Source organism: Pholis gunnellus (assembly GCF_910591455.1).
Source record: "Pholis gunnellus genome assembly, chromosome: 6".
In the NCBI taxonomy this organism is placed as follows: Eukaryota; Metazoa; Chordata; class Actinopteri; order Perciformes; family Pholidae; genus Pholis; species Pholis gunnellus.
This window is the reverse complement of record NC_136532.1, coordinates 4,980,539-5,000,503: the sequence shown is the minus strand read 5'-3', so window position 1 is coordinate 5,000,503 and position 19,965 is coordinate 4,980,539. Positions and strand designations below refer to the sequence as shown.

General features: G+C 42.0%; 1 protein-coding gene across 2 annotated transcripts; it reads left to right on the top strand.

The window, feature by feature from the left end:
* Positions 1-1,567: 1,567 nt before the first annotated feature.
* mccc2 (methylcrotonyl-CoA carboxylase subunit 2) lies at positions 1,568-15,654 on the top strand. 2 transcript variants are annotated; one of them, XM_079160538.1, is made up of 18 exons: positions 1,568-1,765; positions 3,067-3,133; positions 3,547-3,631; positions 3,923-4,024; positions 4,299-4,426; positions 4,946-5,058; positions 5,781-5,894; positions 6,156-6,220; positions 7,698-7,797; positions 7,899-7,994; positions 10,065-10,137; positions 10,285-10,361; positions 11,610-11,676; positions 11,860-12,016; positions 12,943-13,057; positions 14,700-14,785; positions 15,060-15,197; positions 15,534-15,654. In XM_079160538.1, the coding sequence occupies exons 1-17, from the start codon at positions 1,634-1,636 to the stop codon at positions 15,175-15,177; spliced, it is 1,695 nt and encodes a 564-aa protein (XP_079016664.1). In that variant the 5' UTR covers positions 1,568-1,633; the 3' UTR covers positions 15,178-15,197; positions 15,534-15,654. The 2 variants fall into 2 exon arrangements, with proteins under 2 accessions (XP_079016664.1, XP_079016663.1); XM_079160537.1 differs by lacking the exon at positions 15,534-15,654 and having other exon boundaries at positions 15,060-15,522.
* Positions 15,655-19,965: the final 4,311 nt, after the last annotated feature.

Here is a 19,965-nt window from a genome sequence, read left to right as displayed (position 1 = left end):
CCTTTTAACCACCTTCCTGCACTCCACTCCCAATCATTAAAATACGTTATTTATAAATTTATTTTTATACTTTTAAGAGGCTTTTTTAATGCCTCTATCTATTCTGTCACTACAGCGCGCCGCGGCAATGGGAAGGGCTCAAGGGTCACGGCAAAGTAGAGAGAGCCGGATGAGTGAGAGGGTTCAAGTTCGCACAGTGAGTGGAGGATTGTGTATTCCCTAAGAAAACAGGAGCAGCCATTTGAGTGGAGGTCATGGACATTTCTATGCATGCCGACAGAATGGGTGGAAGCGTTGGAGGAGAAAGGCCTCTTAAAACTAACTGAACTAAAAGCTCTTGGTTTCGAATGCTCTTCAGCCTTTACTCTGCAAAAGGTACTCTCGCTCAAATAAATCGCCGGGGTCAGAAGGGATGTTTTTTTGAAGCTTTTAGGCTAACTCTAATTCCCACTTAAAACCAACTTTAGTTCCTATTTCTAAAAAACGAGACAAGGCCTCTTCTCTGTGTCTGTTTCAGTGTTGCAGTATGTTACAGTCAGATAGACGTTTCTCATCATCCTTTTAGAGGCTTGTGATTGAAAGTGTGTGGCTTTGTTCTTAAGGTTAATACTGCTGCTCAAAACACCCACCCATGGGTAAAAACAAATACAAAAATAAAGGTAATATTTGAATGATGCATTTTTTTAAATTTATTTAATATGGAAAGCTCCTCACACATGCACACACTCACGCGCGCACACACACAGACAAAAACACACACACAGACAAACACACACACACACACTAACAAACTATGCACTGATTTCAGGTGCGTAATGCTTGTTAAATCCACATGATGGCAGTATGGATCTGTATAATTATCTCTCTTCTCCTTGGCATCTTGGTTTCTATTACATGAACACACTGCAATTTACAATTGAATGCTTTTAAAGTAATGTTTCAATGAAGTTATACTTAACATATTTCGCATAATGGATGAACATTATTGTGGAAGACGTAGCCTACATTAGTAGGGAGTTTTATTGTGTTTTCAGAACTTTCAACCATATAAATACATCTTTATTCCTGGGATACAGTTGAAAACTCCAGAAAAAAATATTTTAAATTTACCCTGAGTTAAGATTATTCCATAAAAAGATTGATATTAGTAATATATATCATATTATTACAACATTTTACACAACTGAGAAAAGAGTCATAGTTGCTGAGCACACACAGGGCCTTTCTCAATACTAAGTAAGCCCAGTACGGTCTTGTGTACTCCCAAGGACGGGAGGACACAGTAGTCATTCTGCAATTGGAACAACAGCTTACTTGATGACCTCACCACCTCAGCTGGTCTTGCTAATGAGTTTAATCCGTTGTTTTACTGTAAAGTATTTTTACAATCAAACCAACTATGACCTTTTTTCGTTTTCATTTAAAATAAAAAAAATGATATACATTTATACAATTGGATATACACGTATAATTGTGTGTCATATAACTAAGTATAGTTTGCATAAACAGCAGGTGGCGGTATAGCGCTTCACATCCTACTACTAGCATTAACCACAGAAGAAGAAGATCGGTGCTAGGTGCTAGCAAGCTAGCATCTACAAAGTGCACGGTTAGACAGTCGTGAGCATCAAACATGCTTCTACAGACAGTCAGGCCGTGGGTGCTTCGTTGCAGGAGTCTACCTTTGGCTTGCACGAGGTCTTACTACGCCGACAGTGTAGCCCGACTTGGGTCTCAGACGGATAAACAGTCTTCTGAATACCAGGTAGGTTAGCCCGTGGCTAACGTCAGCTAGCCAAATGTTTACGTCACAACTGTACTCGCTGCTAATGTCAAAGTTAGCTGTACAACTACACAATTGACTGGCAGATGTAAAAAACATGCTACGGTCAGCTAATGTTGACAGGCATTACAAATATATATATTTTTTAGTTTGAAAACCACGCGGAGGCTAATCCTAGCTAGTTTACTGGCTACAAGAGGTCAAAACCTTGAGCTTTCATTGTGCTCTGCCAAGGTGTTAGCATCATCACACAAGCTAGCCAGGGCATTCATTCTGCATTCCAGTACATAGACACTACTTTAGCTACACGTGTCATCAAAGGTTTGTATGTGTCTGTCAGTCCTGCTCGAGTAGAGTAACGTTAGCTGCTGGTTATGATTTCCACCAAGTTGGTCTACTGGGGTCAAATTGCAATTTCCCTTTAAGCCTCCCAGCCATATGTTGTGCCTCTCAAGTAATCATCATTTTTACAGTTGGTACTTTTCACAACTGGGACTCTGTAGCCTCTAGTAAATCAGGTAGAGGTATATGTAACCCTAACCCTAAAGTTGCAACCAGCAGAACTGTGTGGTACTCAATATCCAGAGTTGAGAACCTCTGCCTGAGGGGTATATACAGCAATGATGAGTGGAAAAAATGTGTGTAAATGGCAAAATCTACCATAAACACTTATTTATTTAACTGTAACCCCTGAAAATGACTGACACATCAGCATTGCTTATCACTTAACACACTAAATATATACAGTTTTCAGCCCAGGGTAGGAGTAAATGCAAACTGGGCTTATTTAAAAATGAATGTTAAAGGTTTTAATGCTTTAGAGCGTTAGGTTGAATTCATACATTACTAATGTTAATCACAAGATTCATCAGTGTAACTGTTGGTCAATAGCGTCCACATTCAGTAACCAACAACCAATTCATCCTCACCGATGCAACGCCAGAAACTGTCACTGGATGGAGCCGCAGTCACATAAATAATAAAAACACAACAAAGGTGAACATGACTATTAAGTGATGTTGTCCCACAATAAATCAGCACCATCGGTTATGTTCTTGACTTTTTTTCCATTCCCTCTTGACAAATACAGTTGGATGAGTGATGGAGCGGTTCGTAAACGGCTCTATTCCAAATGATCTAAGAGCCGAAGTTACATTAGACAACCGTAACTCTGTCATCAGTTCCTTAAAGCGATGCCATCTCTGCCACAAATTGTCATCAGTAGAAATCATTCGACGTGACCAACACAAACGAACTGTCTATGTACTCCTCTTGTGTTTCAGGAGAATTATGAGCGAATGCAGGTTATTGTTGATGAGCTGAAAAGCCGGACGGAGAAGGTCAAATTGGGTAGGTGTGAGCACATGACAGATTAAGCGCTACACACCATACGTATATATTCATCACTTTGTGTTTTCATTCTAACAAATGTAGTCTCTTAAGCTCAGGCCATCCGGGTGATGAAAGTGTTGATAAAACACCAATGTTAGTAAAATTGATCAGGGTCCAGCCATAGATGTGAAGGTATTAAGGGCCTGCTCTCGCTTGTCAATGCTCAAACTGAAAGTAACACTTGTTTTTATATTTACCTTGCTTTGATTGATAAAAGGCAAACAAAACAAGCTCTAAGCTCGTCCATATCTCATTTCTAGGTTTGTGGTTTAGGATCTACAGTTTGACTCACGCTACATCAACTCCGGCTCATCCGAAGTGTGGCCACACTGTTTTTTTTTTAACATTTTGTTTGTATTTGATCAATCCAGGTGGGGGAGAAAAAGCCAGAAGACTTCACACTTCCCGGGGGAAACTCCTGCCCAGAGAGCGTATCGACAGACTGCTGGATCCAGGGTACAGTATCGTCTGCTTCCGTCTTTGATTCAAAATTCACGGCTGACTCGCACCCAGCAGACCGAAAGACGATAAAAGATTTGTAGTACTCTGGGTCTGATGTCATTACACAGACCAAGGCGCAGGTAGTTCCAACGTCTGGTGCTGCACACACACTGAGAACAGGGAAGGGAGGATAGCATCGCTGTCATCTCACATCTGTTCTGATGTCACGGTTTTTAATGCTCAAAACATCGAACGTCTAAAGTGTGAAAGGGTCGTTTTTTAAAAAAAAATGTGTTTTTCTTTCAGGAGCCCTTTCTTGGAGTTCTCTCAGTTTGCAGCGTACGAGTTGTACGGGAAAGAGGAAGTCCCAGCAGGCGGTATCCTGACTGGGATCGGCCGGGTTTCAGGGTAAGCACCATAGATGAGCAGATATGTCTGCTAATAAAAGACTGCAAAACAAAGTTAGATTTTTAAGCCCCTGTCTATGCCTCTTTAAATGCAAACTAAACACCCTTTACTAGATGCAGAATATTCAAATGTTAAACTCCATGACAATAACACGAGGTGTTAAATTAATTAGTGTGACTTGTATTTAGCTTTTTTTGGATCATTTTCAATGAGATTTCCCTCGAGCACTCCAGGTGGATCGCACATTTCATTCAGTTTATTTCGTCTCTCTTAGGGTGGAATGTGTTATTGTCGCAAACGATGCCACTGTCAAAGGGGGCACATACTTCCCTGTGACGGTGAAGAAACACCTTCGAGCACAAGAAATAGCCCAGCAGAACCACCTGCCGTGCATTTACTTAGGTGAGTTTCTGCGTGTCCGGGTTTGTCCGTCCAATCGGTCCGTTCCACTTGGACTCGAGGCTGGACTGATCAGAATTTGGTGGTTTAAAGATCATGAATCAAGAATTCATATGCTAATTATTGATGATTTCACACAAATGTCTGAGAGGATGAATTCCAGTTTTTTTTTTTTATAATTTATTTTATATTTTTTAGAGTTTGGTCACACAAGAAACCTTGACTCACAAAAGAATAAAACCTATAATATAAACGTATATATTTGAAAATCATGCTGGAGAAGAAAGAGAAATATTGATCAGTAACTCTATAAATTGAGAATATGACAAATATTTTCACTGTGATTTGATAAATTGGCAGCTCTCGTCTGCCCTGTGAGGAGAAACGTGTCGTCTCCCTAGAAGTCCCCGTTTGAGACTTTTCAGGCTGCAGTTTGTCGTATAAGGACGACTGGGTGCCAGCTGCCAAATGTTACTAATAACCATGAGCTCTCTTCATGGTTCATGTTCTTCACTCCTTCAGTGGATTCAGGAGGGGCCAATCTTCCCCGACAGGCCGACGTCTTTCCAGACAGAGATCACTTTGGACGTATTTTCTACAACCAGGCCAGGCTGTCCTCAGAGGGAATAGCACAGGTCTGTATTTCACATGCCGAGCATGTATCACACTCACACCGGCTTTAACTGCAGCCTGTTGTTGTCGTCGTCTTGGATGTTACATTTGTTGTCTTTTGGGTTAACTCTGCGTTGATTCATGGATCGGCTCTGAGAAGCAGACGGGGGTTATCTGAAAAATAGTATCAGAAACAGCAGGGGTTTTATATCGTGTTTAAATAAACCGCACTGCTGTAGGTTATTCCTCTTTTCATTGTCTGCAGGCAACCGATCCATCTTGTTATTGACTACTGAAGAAGAGGCGTCCTCGTGTTTTTAAAAACAAAACAAAAAGAAGTCAATTAATGTGAGAGCTGATAAATGGTCTCGCACTCGCATCCCTCCAGCAGACCGAGAGCTTATAAACAGCTGAATATGTTCCTACTTCAATAAACTGAATGCCCATTCATTCTTGCTAATATTGTCTCTTCTAATGATTCAAATGATATATTATTCAAGTCTTCTCCTTCTGTGTCATCTATTGTTTTCCTATGTTTTTTCCCCCCTAGCTATATTTAGTGTTACCACCATATTTACCACTAGGTTGCTGTATTACAAATGTACGAGTCCAGTTGCAAGTGCCCATTAAATTGTTGTTAATTGCATTCACATTCACAATTAGCTTGAAGCTAAGTTGTCCTTGAGCTGGTATTTCACCGTGGTCCATTGTTAATATTCAGCTTTGTTTTTCTTGACTCTTTCAGATTGCTGTGGTGATGGGCTCCTGCACGGCTGGAGGAGCGTATGTGCCTGCCATGGCAGATGAGAGCATCATTGTGCGGAAGCAAGGAACCATCTTCCTGGGAGGACCTCCACTGGTAGCTCATATTTCTGCTGTTAGAATTATGTCTAAGACTAGGATGAAAAGTTGGAGCATCAGATAATAACAATAACAAGTTGGTGGTTCATATACCACACGTCATAAATGAAACACAAGAAGTATTTGAATAGCATGTACCTTTTTGGTGTATTCATTTCATTCAAGCGATACAGTATAGCAACCAGGTAGCAGACTTCTTAAAGCTCCGTGGCTGATACTGTGCGTGTGTGTGAGAGTCTCTGTGCTTTTGTATTTATAGGTCAAAGCTGCCACCGGGGAAGAAGTTTCTGCAGAGGACCTCGGTGGTGCTGATCTTCACTGCAAGTATGAAATAACAGTGTTTTCTTTATTGCATTGCACTCGTGTGTGTTTTTGATGTCATGTTTCTGCTTTTAGAACAGTGTTGTTCATCAACTAAAGAACAGTGAAGCTGTTGTCCACAGAAAGTGATTCGACCCTAAAATAGACCAACAAAACATGAGGTGACACAAACGTAATGAGGTTTCTCTTTTCTCCAGTGGTTCCAATTATGATGTGGGTTTACACAGAGAGAAGGCTGTTCTCCTCTTCAAATGATGTAATGTTAAAAACAATCATTATATGCTCATCACATGGAGATGAAAGGCCGTCATACAGAATTCTTTTCTGAATTCTTCTTCTTGTGGTTTCTTCTTTGAAAGTTTTCTTTTGAAGACTCCTGAATTTAGTTCTTCTAGGAATCCTTCTTCACATTTCCTTTTCTTTTGAGATGATTCTTCTTCAGAATTCTTGTCCTTTTTGGGGCCAAATTTCATTTTCCACGTTGTAGCCGTCCACAGACAGAACTGAAGGGACAGTTTACAAGCTGCAAACAGCTGTTTCTATGCACTTTAGAGAGTTGTTCATAAATAAATAATATATGTATATATGCTCAAATAGTGCTACGCTATTATATGAATGCTCTGAATCATAAATGTGGGCAAAGTCTTTTATTTTGAAATATCCATGTTATTTATGACTGATGAATGATCCTTTATTTCATTATTACATTTTTCTGTCACTGCGATGATTCAGTTGTGAGTTTGGCAGTCGAATCAGGCTCCTTAGATCAGTAGAAGTACAAAAGTATTGGCATCAAAATCTACTTAAAGTACTAAAAGTATATCATTATTGAAGCGTTAATGTGTTCATCACTTTATTGTTGCAGCTGGTAAAGGTGGAGATCATTTTAACTGCTTCATATACTTAATGATTAGGCTATATGCTACTTTATAATACATCATAGTTTATTAGTTGATTTTATTTTTTGTACTAAGAACCTGCATCTGCAGAGTAGCCTAACTAGTTACTAATGTAGTCAAATAAATGTAGTGAAGGTAAAAATACAATGTTTCCCTCTGAGGTAGAAGTATAGCGTTACATAAAATGGGAATATTAAAGTGCTCGTGCCTCAAAATGATATGCAAGTACAGTACTTCATTATCTAAAATTGAGCCAGTTTCCTCTTATGACTCGTCTCTGTTCTGTCAAGATAAAGTACACAAAGTCTTTGAATTGTGTCTTGATAACTGAAGTGTTGGTGTGAAGCCATTGAGGTGCTAATGCCTACTCAGGCATTGTGCCCGGAGCATTTGTTTTTCACTGTACGCAGATCTCTTACCTTTTTATAATCCAACAGAACAGGCAGAGAAAAGGTCATTTACAATGCTGTGGTTTTTGGAAAAATCATTTCATTTCATTGCTGAAACACATCACACGCTCTTATCAGTGATTTATGTGCTGTAATAACGTCACCGTGATGGATTTGTTGCTTGTTTTACAGAAAATCTGGTGTGACGGACCACTATGCTTTGGACGATAACCATGCCATCCATTTGGCAAGAAAGGCGGTGAGAAGACTGAACTACAGGAAAACAATTGAGGTCAGTCCAATGATGAAGATCATTAATGAGAACCTTTTTATATCTTAGCAAGTTAAGCCGTCTGTGCTTTCCGTTGACGTGGAGTCCGTTATGTTCCTCAGGTCACCACAGAACCCACTGAGGAGCCTCTCTTCCCTGCAGATGAACTCTATGGCATCGTTGGAGACAACTTGAAACGCAACTTTGATGTCAGAGAGGTATTTGTCCAGTTTTTTTGTACATTGTTTCAAACAGGCAAGAAAAAACGTTCTAGGCTGTAAAGCAAGAAAAAAAAAAAGCTTTTTTAGATTTCAATTATTTCGAAATAGCAAAACTGTAGTCTAGATGTTCTCAACTAAGTGATGTTGGGGCTTAATTTAATATGTTGTTTGGGGTTTTTTGTTGTGGTGAATGGAGTCGCTTTGAATTTGTAAACCATTTAATGTGATTATAATTCTCAATTTATAATCCACTCTGAGGCTCAACATTAAGGCCGCTTGATTAATGCTTTCTACTCGCCGTTCCCTTAAAGTACCGAACCTGTCCGTTGAAATCGGCAAGATGAAAGCTAACGTTAGTCAACGTCAGCTGTTCTGATTGGCTAAATAATGGAGCTAACAGCACGGTAACATTTTGAGCAACTCGCGTAATCCGACACGTAGACTCATTATATTGTAATTCATTACAATAGTAATAGTTCAGTGAGACTCGCCCTGCTGATAACGGAGCTAACCGTTAACGGAGGTTCCGTTCACGTGGTGCGTTCAAGCTCCAAACCGTTAAAATTAGTATTGGGCAAACATTATCAAGATGTGTTCAAATGTAATCTTGTAAAATGTAGTTTTTTGTGAGAAACTTGAAAAAAATCCAGTTGTATGTTTAACTTTCCAACACTAACTCTGAGCAGCATATAATATGTAATTAAAAATAATGTTTAATCCAATCAAATATTGATGCTTTTTAGCAGAGATCATTTCCATTGATACAATTGATTTATTGTAGTGTTACCACTAGAAAACAAGATTGATAGAACATATAGACACTTTGCGCCGCTGTTTTGTGTAAAACCGAATTTAAACCTGGCTTCCACCGGCTCAGAATACACCGTGAACAATATTTAGCTGTCAGGTCTCTCTGTCAGGAGCTGAGTCGATAATGGACAGCCGGCATCAGTCTCTTTGTTTTCTCTCTCTCTCCGGTGGGGCTCGCCAGATGTTCTCATTTGGTTTAAAGCCTGTGCCCTTTGATTCCCGATGTGGAGCAGGAATTACTGCTAACTCGAGAGATGTCAAACTGTTTGTAGTGTAGAGCAGTATTGGCAGTCCATTTAGGAAACAAGATCAAGGGGTTGCTCCCTCTTTTACAGGAGCTTTTCAACTGTTAAAGGCTTTCCTACAAAAGGCTTCAGTTAAATCACTCAGGTAAAAATGTTATTAGTCTAGTGACTTCATATTATTTTCTTTATTGTGAACAATTCCTATGAAAATTAAATCGATTGATCTTACTGATAAGTCTTGATTTTTAAAGGCCGATATATTAATAGTTAAGAGCAGGAAAAAGCAAAGAACAAACTAATCGGTCATTACCACAGAGCGTTTATAGGAAGAGGACGTAGTCATCGTGACGTCACTAATTGGTTTGTGGACTGGCGTTTTGGAGCCTCGAGTTTGGCGATTTGCTGTCGCCATCTTGGATTACCATTACCATGCCATGTTTTTTTTTGCAACTGATAAACAGACTTTACCAAACTTAGATTGTGCAGGAGTGATGTAGAGACGTCTCATACGGCTCTGGTAGCTGCGACCTGTCAATCACAGTGAGCCCGCCCTAAAGCATACCCTGCTTTATGGTCTGTTTGACTCTAGATGGACCATCATCTACTAAATGAACATCATGCTGTATTGAAGAAGACTTGAAACTAGAGGTTGAGACCATAAACTCATGTTTACAATGTTCACTGAGGTAATAAATCAAGAGAGAAGTAGTCATTTTCTCATAGACTTCTATACAACCAGAGGAGTCGCCCCCTGGTGGACATTAGAGAGAATGCATGTTTAAGACTCTTCAGCGTTGGCTTCACTCAGCAGAACTGGAGGTTGCCTCCTGATCCATTTACCATTTGTCAACAAAAATCTAGAATATCATCAGCCCCAACCTCCCTCTAACCCTTCAGAACAAACAAAGAACACAGGAAACGTTGTAAACTTGTTATGCATGCCATTTCTATTTTCCCTCACTGTTACTATAGTATTAGCTTTTACAACCGTCCTCTATCCATTTCATCACAGGTCATCGCCAGAATTGTAGACGGCAGTAAATTTGATGAGTTCAAGGCTTTCTATGGAGACACGCTCATTACAGGTTTGTGAACTAACATTTTTGTCTCCATTTCTACAAACCCAGAGAATTGTGTTTATTATTATTATTATTATGTTGTTTTTTTATCGTGAAATCTACCAACCTTGAAATGTGACTCTCGTCACCCTTCTGTCTCTTGTGCCTGCTCAGGATTTTCAAGAATATTTGGTTACCCCGTCGGAATCATCGGCAACAACGGAGTCTTGTTCTCGGAGTCTGCGAAAAAGGTAAATATCATTTTGTGCCCACGGATGACTTGAAGCGGTAAATCTCCACAGTGTTATTAGAAAGCCTTAAAAGCTGATGAAACGACAGGCAACACCTGTGTGAGAAGCTGAGATGAGTCAGATCGAGATGAATTGTCAAAGGAGTACGCGTTGTACCAGCAATGTGTTCCTCCTAAAGTCAAGGACTTAAAGTTAACACCCAAGCACTTCAGATAGTTTGCTGCCGACAACAGTGACTACCAATGCCTTCGCCATGGTGACCTTTCACAGTCGAGGCGTTCCTCTCGCACAATACGGGGCCTTCTCAGGAGCACTCTGACGGAGGGCATCGTAATAACGCCATTTAGAAAGCATGGACAAGAGACCATCATCATTTTCATTCAATATAATTCAGTGAATTAGAGAGGCAGTCTGCCGTGAACAGCTGAACTTTACACAGGCTTAGGAGGAGATTATACACTAATAGGTTTTTCAAACACATTTTGAATTAGATTACAAGCTTGACCTGAACAAAATTTAGGTTTCTTTGATTATTCATATATATATATATATATATATATATATATATATTTTTGTTGATGTTGTTGAGAGGTCTAAATGTGACAGTATGAGCGTCGGCGATGTCAATGAAAGGGACGGACACAGTGCATCAGATGGACACAGATGTGGAGCAAGAAACAAATCAATACAGCGCCTGCATTTCAAGATGGATTTTCAAGACACGCTGTCATCGCTTACGACGATGCCTGAGGCTTCTGTTATGCTAACTGTTAAATTGCTTAAAAAGTCCCGTCCCCCCCAGGTGTCTGTGAAAGGGAGCGTTAACGGAGAAAAGATTCGATTTCTGATGTTGTGCGCCGCGATCGGGAGCAAATCATTATATCAACGGGCGACGGTTTCTAATAAGCGGCCGTCTTTCAGTTCCTCCAGCTTCTGTTTACCCTTTGAGACGCGAGGGGGGAGGCTCAACTGAAAGAAAGCCAGCGGAGGTAACTGCCAAAAAGAAAGAAGACACACCTGAGTAATCCAGCATTACAAAGCGTATTGGAAATGAGGCGTCTCGGCGCAACGCGCCGCCCTTTGGTGCTCTCTTTTCCCCGTACAATAGCTCCTGGCAGCTCTGTGGTGTTCATGATGATGAAGGCCGACTGCTGGCAGGACACACACTCAACGAAGGGTTTTTGATGAACACCAAGCAGCACCAGTCCAGCACATTAGACTCACTGAATATTTGAATTCCTTTTTCAGGGAACGCATTTCATCGAGTTATGCTGCCAGCGAAACATTCCACTTATCTTCCTCCAAAACATAACAGGTCAGTGGGAACTCTTTATTTCTCTGAGGTTTTGGGGACGTGTGAGATTTTGTTCCGTTGTGGCGTTTTTCTTCTCTTTCCGTTACTAATAATCGATCATTTATTTTTAACACACCTTGACGCCGTCCCTTGGGTCGATGCAAGTTTTTAATCTGCGATCTCTCCTCCGCGTCTTCTTCTCAGGCTTCATGGTGGGTCGAGAGTACGAGGCGGGCGGGATTGCCAAGGACGGAGCGAAGATGGTGACCGCGGTCGCCTGCGCCAATGTTCCCAAGATCACCGTTCTCATCGGCGGCTCCTACGGCGCAGGGAACTACGGCATGTGCGGCAGAGCCTACAGGTATGAAGAAGTTAATGCGGCACCGGAAGCTTTACAACTTAACAATAATAGAAGCCCGGCCAAGAGAGCGTTGCATGAATGTGAAGATCTTAAGGTGTCTGAATAATACGCATCAGGTGGCCTTTGGGTTTTTACATTTCTGTGAACGTGAGCGTTTGTGTCGGAGGCTTTCAGATTTAAACCTTTTAAAAATGCCAAACAACACATTTTATAATAATTCATCCATTTTGATTCACATGCTCCTCTGCATCGTTCCTTATTTAGTTTAATGTCCCCCGACAGTATTGCTTCTATAGGAACAATGAGATGCATTGCATTATGGGATAATTTCTGGATACACAAAGGGCTTTACAATACTTTTCTCACATCCGCAGTAGTTCCCTCCCAAGGCCTGTAAAGTGTGTGTGTGTGTGTGTGTGTGTGTGTGTGTGTGTGTGTGTGTGTGTGTGTGTGTGTGTGTGTGTGTGTGTGTGTGTGTGTGTGTGTGTGTGTGTGTGTGTGTGTGTGTGTTGTGCACACGTTTGTATTGTAAAGTAGTAACACTGGTTCAGAAACCAGCTATTGTGTGATCTGTGTCTCACTCAGCTCTTTCTGCTTTTTTTTGTTTTCTATCAATTTAAATACATTTAAAAAAAACAAATAGCAAGCATTCTCTTGTAGAATTTGAATAAACACAGATTTAGCGTTTTTTTGGATGCTGCTATTCACCTTTTGTCTGGTTTTTGTTTTAATGATTTAGTATTCCCTGTGAAGTGGTGCTTTTCTGGCCTGAAGCTCTCATAAATCACGTTATGGTGTAGTTGTCATCGGATTATTACGAGAGCATTAAACCTTCATTAACGCAGGTGGTTCGTCTGCGAGTGAGCCGACTATTCTGGCTCGGCGAATGACGAGCCAAATGACGGTTCCTTGTCTTCCTCCCACAGCCCTCGATTCCTCTACATGTGGCCCAATTCCCGAATCTCCGTGATGGGCGGCGAGCAGGCGGCCACCGTCCTGGCCACCATCACCAAGGATCAGAGGGCACGAGAGGGAAAGGAGGTAACGATTCCCATTAATCATCCCGCCCGCGCCGCACCGGAACCGCTCAAAACACCTTTTTTTTTTGTAGATTTGCTGCCAAAAAGCATAAACGTTACGGAGACACTTTTCTTTCAGTAATGGTTAGACACGTTGGGCACTTATACAAGGATAAAGTGATATTAGTGGTAAGTGTTACGGCGATGACTTATCCTGAATAGTGCAGTCGTCAAATGGCCGTAATTAAGTTGTCGGGTGTGCATTTATGGGAGTATTAAGAGCACATCAGTGCTCGATGGCAGGCGCTTCAATCAGTGATGTTTAAGGAGGTTGAACAATGTATGGGGATAAATAGACCGCAAAGGAAACTAATCATACATTTTTACAGTTTTTCTTTTTCACAGCTGAACCCTGTTGAACAAGTAGCGGGTGGTTTGGGGGGGGGGGGGGGGGGGGTTGCCGTCGCCGTCCCTCTTGTTAACCTGCCTTCTGCCTCTCCGTCCCCTGGTAGCAGGGAGGGTGCCGGGGCAGAGGGGTTGTTCACTTGCATATGTTAGTCTAGTCCGACTCGTTGACGTCAATAGCCTCCGTCGGACAAGGCGGCGACGGCGGTGCTTGGATTCCACCAGATGTGCCTCAGTGCGTTTCAGAAGCGTCTCTCACTGCGCTGCTTATTGATAAACCCACGGCGCTGTCTGTGGTGCTGATCTATCCATGGGCGGATTAGAATTGCGACTTTTCTTGCCCGTCCCCTTGTTAAAAAAATTCACAATCTGTTATGGTGAACGAGTGATAACCTTTCTAGATACACTCAGCAGTATCGCGCAGAAACAACAACAACAAAGCAAAGCTCATAGTATGGCTAAATCGACTGTGGATTAAGAAAATACAACAATTTGCATAACGGTGCGTCGCAAGAACGGTCGCTCCCTGTGAAAGCACGCTTTCCCCCAGAGACGAACCTGTCGCCCACGATCCTCTAAAGCGTGACAGTAACACCGTGGTGCTCTGTAAATTCTGCAAATTGGAAAAGAGAGGGGGCCGGTGTTAGTGAGAACAAAGCCGTGTTCTCGCTAAGGAATGAACATTATTTCTTATTTTCTGATTGTTTCATGGTTGTGACGTTCTAAAGCCACACATAAGCTCAATCCAAACCTCATCCTCATCCTCACAAACCTGCGGGAAAAGTGCCGGATTTTGAATGAATGCAGCCCGAGACACGCTTCATCCTGATGAGGCCCGTTTGTGTCAGTATCATAGACGGTTTACAGGAAGTGGACGTAGTCATCGTGACGTCACCCGTTGGGTTTGTGGACTGCTGTTTTGAAGCCGAGTTTGCCGTCGCCATCTTGGATTTCGTCCGTCGCTGTTTAGTTTTTTCCCGCAATAAATGAACAAAGGTTACCATATTTGGAATGTGGAGCAGTGACATAGAAAAAGGTTCCGATCTGTGACTGATCGAGTCACTGTACCGACATCGTGTACACTGGGTTGTCTGTTCGTCCCTCCTGGCTGAAACCAATACAGTCTGATACAACAGCCCTGCAACGAATCAAGACTTACTGATGATTGGACACGACTGTAGACCTTTTTTGTGTCCTGCAGTTATCTTTGGCAGGTCTACAGCACCAATTTTCTTTTGTTCAAACTATTTTATTCACAGTTCACTGCAGAGCAAGAGGCTGCCATGAAGAAACCGATAATAGAGCGGTTTGAAGAGGAAGGCAGTCCATACTTCTCCAGTGCAAGGTGAGCTTTTGGTCATGACACATCATTCTATTATTCAACATGATACTAAATAGTGCATAGGGTTAGGGCATGACCAGGCCATCATTTGTCATTTCATTTTAAATCAATCCAATACATCACGTTCTCCTGCTTTTCCGAGCAGGAGAACGTTTCATGCTTGAGAAGTGATGGCGTGATGTGTTTTGAAGTGCATTTCTTCTGTAAGAAGCCTCAGATAAGTCAGGTTGTGATGTGCTTTCTAATAACGTGATGCTTTTTAAAACATTTTTTACAGACTCTGGGATGACGGCATTATCGATCCCGCCGACACTCGGCTAGTTTTGGGACTGAGCCTCAGCGCGGCGCTGAATGCACCGACGAAGAAGACTCGCTTCGGGGTGTTCAGGATGTAACGCTCGCGTAGCTCGTACAGGTGTGGACCTCAGACACCCACTGTACTCAAACTAGTCTGTCTTTGTAGTTTTTACTGTGAGGTGTCAAAAGATTAAGAGCAACAAACAGGAAGAAAAAGAAAAGAAAAATCACACAACCTTTGATCAATGGGAATGTGATCGGATGCTGTGCTGTTGTGGGATATTTCCACTAATTAGTTGTGCCTTAACTGTTACTGTTCCCTAGTGTAAATGCAAACTGTACTCTTCTTCACCTTTTCCCCCCTCAAACTTGGATTGTTTTTTAAAAATAAAATACTGTAAATGATGAATTATAAAAATATGAGAACATTCAAAGTTGCTGTCTTTTTCTTCAGGACAATCACTGCTGCTAATGGAGGAATATCATCATAACAACAATCTGCATAAGAGGGCGCTGTTTAGCTATACATATCTGACTGGGCCACAGTCTAGCAGCATGGCAGAAGACTACTCGAAATGCCTTTTTACATAACAGCGTTGTGTTGACAGAGGAGCTGTTTTGAGGGAAATAATAAAAATAATGCTGAAGCATGTATGCAGCACACTTGAGGCTTTTTGGGGGTTTATTATGCCTTCTGATCCGGCCTTATGTTCGCTTTTCATGTTTTTTTTAATCGTGCAAATATAGCGTGGCGTCACAATGTAGTAGTATAGATGGCTGCAGGCAGAGTGTGCTGTGTGCTGAAGCTGAGCCACAGAGGACGGCTGCTTAACTTCACCAGCTGGCCACCCTGTCCTCCTCCCTCCCTCTATCTCCTAAACTGAACATGCTGCACACAGTCGGTACACTCACATATTGGTAGAGACCATCTGAGCTCACTTTGGCAACAAGTGACTTTTAGCGGGCAAGGTTCAGTTGCAGCAGTGGATTTGAATGTTTCAATGTCTTCCTATGAAGTCTTTTATGCCCCTCTGTGAGTGGAGAGCATCACCTTTGGGAGACCGGAAATAAAGTGTCTGTCTGTCTGTGTCTCTCTGTGTCTGTCTCTCTGTCTGTCTCTGTCTGTCTCTGTCTGTCTCTGTCTGTCTCTCTCTCTCGGTCTGTCTCTGTGTCTGTCTGTCTGTCTGTCTGTCTGTCTGTCTCTGTCTGTCTCACATCCACTACCGCCAATTTTTTTAAACTGGTTCGCTGGTTTTCTTCTTGGCTTCATGGATCATCACTAAACGGCATAAACCAGTTTTCTGGGGTGATTTCATTGAGTTGCCAGAATGTTGAGATCTAATAAAGTCTCATCTCACTACGTGTTGTCAAGGTGTTTGCTGAAAGAAACAGACTGCGGAAATGTATGTTAATTAACCATTTAAGATTTCCCTCTAGATTTATGACCCAAACCTTCCTCTCTGACTGACTGCTGTTAATTGCGGTAATAATCACTCACTCGCTGGCTCAAGGACAAAGTCGTCCTTTCAGTCTTGTTGAAAAATATCTGGCTCGCTTTTCCGCTATTCTGGCTTTGAGGTTGTACAACACTTGACAACCTAGAGGCCTTCCTCAGCGTACGCTGGATGTAGAGGCATCGGTGCGTGTGCAGCTTCATCGAGCGTCTCTGCGTTTACAGGGATACACGGCGTCTGGAGGACACAGTGGCGTGTTTTCCAGCTGAGCTGATTATTGCAGCAGTTAATTGCGAGGCCGGCTGGACACGACGGGGTTACCGTGCGCGGGTGGTGGTATCCATGGCATCTGGACAACATTCAGAGGAAAACTTCAGAGAGAAGTGACTGCTTCCAACCGCATGCCGGTTATCAGTGTATTACATAGTCACAACAAAAGAGTTCTTTCCCAGCTGTTCTTGCATTGTTCCATATCTTTATCAAGGTGACAGGAATGTAGTACTCCACACATCTTTACAAGAGATTTCAGAATCCACCTCATTTCCTTGTTCTTGGTCACTGAAATGTACCATTATGTAATACTAGTGTTCTCATTTTTAGTTGGACCATCGGCCTGCTTTCATTTCCAGACAGCAAAACCCGACCCTTTTTTTTAACCCCCTCGGGCGTCTGATACCGACCCACAACGTGCCCCTTTAACACCCCGGGCTTTCAAGTAACTACAATGTAAACCCATCCGCGTCATAGATGATGCTCCGGGAGTGTAATGTCCTAGTATTAAGACCAAAATAGCCCACACACGGAGATAGTGGTCAAACAAATACAGGACCTTTATCCAGGAGACGGTGTTCCTGTCCCAGAGTTACCTTAGTGATGTTTGTGTCGGTTTTCTATACTTATGGTACATTGTTTACGTTTTACTTAGTTTTCCTACTCATTTAAAGCCCAACTAAGATGTATTTCCTAAACCTAAAGTGGTTTTATTGCCTAAACCTCAATTTGCTAGTTATTTTAAGCCCAACCATGATGTTTTTTTTTCAAACCTAACTTCTTGTCTAAACCTAACAGAGTGGTTTTGTTGCCTAAAAAATAAGTTAACATATTTCTTATAAGCACTCAAAATAAGAATGTAAACATCCCAGTTTAAGCCCAACCTTGATGTTTTGCCTGAACCTAACTTTTTGCCTATACTTAACTAAATGAAGCTCTAGCGTAAGTTCAGTCAGGAAGACTATACTCTTGTATGATTAGGCTTGTAGTTTATTTCTCATACATCTGCGATTCACTCCTCAGGCATGCTCACCCATTATTTCCTTGCTGTTATTGTTCGAGGCTGTCATTCATGACATCAGCTGGTTAGATCAGCTTGTCTCTTCTATCCAATAGCACAACAAAACAATGACATCATTAGCCTATCATCTTACTGCTGTCTCTCTTAAATATGATTGTCTCTCTACCTTCAGTATGTTCATGCTGCTGTTACGCACCCCTCCACCTCCCCATCACTGCCCAGTCTTCACAGATCCATCAGCTTCATCAACTCATCATTCTATGAGCTTCATCAGCCACCACCACCACCAGTGTCTGGACTCCACGGGGGGGGGGGGGGGTATCTTGCTGCTGCTCGGGGCAGACGTCCCTCCATTACAAATCTCCCTGTAGAGTCAAAGTGCCAAAAACTCTGTCAAGACTTTATCATCACATATCATCTGTTAGTAGTAAACAATTATCTTTTCTTCATCCGACTTGTCTCTACTGATTGAAGTGGTTTTGTTGCCAAACCCAAGTTTACGTACTTATTTAAATTTGTAATTTGATTTCCTAAACCTAACTTTTTGCCTGTACTTAACTAAGGGGGTTTTGTTGCCTAAACCTAAGTTCATTAGTTAAATTAAGCCCAACCATGATGCATTTCCTCAACCTAACTTTTTGTCTATACAAGTAGTTTTGTTGCTTAAAATTGTATGTACTTATTTTAAGCCCAACTGTGATGTTTTTCCCGAAACCTAAGCCGGTGATTTTGTTTGAATTCATAATGTTAACCATGTGTTTACTGCAGTGGCGGGCCGTGCATTTTATACCTGGGCCTTCTGTGCTGTCCTACTACAGTTGAATTACCTCCCAATAACCTCATTATGACGCATCAATCCAGCAAACCTGCAGCGGATCCACGCATTCCACCACATAAGAGCACAAGCCATTCAAATACTATTCATAAAAACGACACATAGACAAATGAACAGTAGTAACGTTACTATGTAAAAAAACTAACGCAGTTTGTCACTTACCGAAACTTAAAGAGTTTAATCCCAGTACATCGTTTCAGTTCCAGTAAGAAGTCCTCGATTCATGGTCGCCAGTGATGACAGTCGAACCTCCCCAGTTGTATTTCGCCGGTCTGCTGCAGCAGGTTAGCAGCGGGGCCGGGATCCCACCTCCGCCGGGGCACCCGCCGGCCGGCGCAGACCGCACGTCGGGCCGCGGTTGTGGAGCTGTTTCCCTGCGAAAGTGTTCGTTGAGTTGTAGATCCACTCGAGTCTCTCCAAAAGTTTTCAAATGCTATGGTGTCCTCAGGTTAGCGTAGCATAGCTCCAAACCCAGCCATAAAATGTGCAACGCTTCTCTGACGCTGTCAGCAAGAAATAGCGTTCATACAAATCCTTTTCCTGGCTGAGTCAGGACTGCCAGCTGTGGCGTTGACTGACCATTTCTTACGATGTCCAGCTTTTCCTGAAATGTCCTTCTTTCTTGAGAAAGGCGTTGTCAGTAACTCCGCCACTAAATCCGTTTCTCCTCCTTATTCAGTCATTGAGTGTTGAAAAAACAAAGCTAGGTAAAAAAATAAATAAACTACACCAAGCAAAACCCTAAAACTTTTATAATTTCTTCCATATCTTTCAATTTGAACTCTTACTCCTCCAACTAAGCTCTGCTGGCAAGTTAAGTTTTGTTTCACAATAGTCACGTGCTCGCCCACTGACCAATCACAGCACACACTGCACCTCACTGCAGAGCTGCACCTGAAAACTGAGCTGCACGTAATGCTGACATAGTTGTAGGCCAGCTAGCCACTCTGTCACTAAAGATCTGATTGTTTGAACACTATGACAATCAACAATATCGTTCCCATTCACTTAAACTGCACATGGAGGCACTGGTGAGTCTGCAGGCCTCGAGCCTCTCTTCTTACCTAGAGACACAGAGGTGAAATCTGATTGGATAAAAGCTCTACTTAAAACAAGCTGCAGTGGAAGCAGAGCAACTGAGGAAGACAGTAGCTGTGCAATGAGAAAATAAGATAATGGGAAAAATAGTTTTGTAAATTACAATACATGTAGTGTATTTAAGAAAAATTATAAAATAGCTATAACTTTGTGATTCTGTTGAGGCCAGCAGAGAAGGCTTTGCAGGCCCTGACGGCCCGCCTCTGGT

What these genes read in the sequence shown, in the direction of transcription:
- mccc2 (XM_079160538.1), top strand. Translation starts at nt 1,634, where the DNA reads ATGCTTCTACAGACAGTCAGGCCGTGGGTGCTTCGTTGCAGGAGTCTA. An exon ending in TCCTGGGAGGACCTCCACTG is followed by an intron (nt 5,895 to 6,155) that starts GTAGCTCATATT and finishes TTGTATTTATAG; the next exon opens with GTCAAAGCTGCCACCGGGGA. An exon ending in TCTCGGAGTCTGCGAAAAAG is followed by an intron (nt 10,362 to 11,609) that starts GTAAATATCATT and finishes TTCCTTTTTCAG; the next exon opens with GGAACGCATTTCATCGAGTT.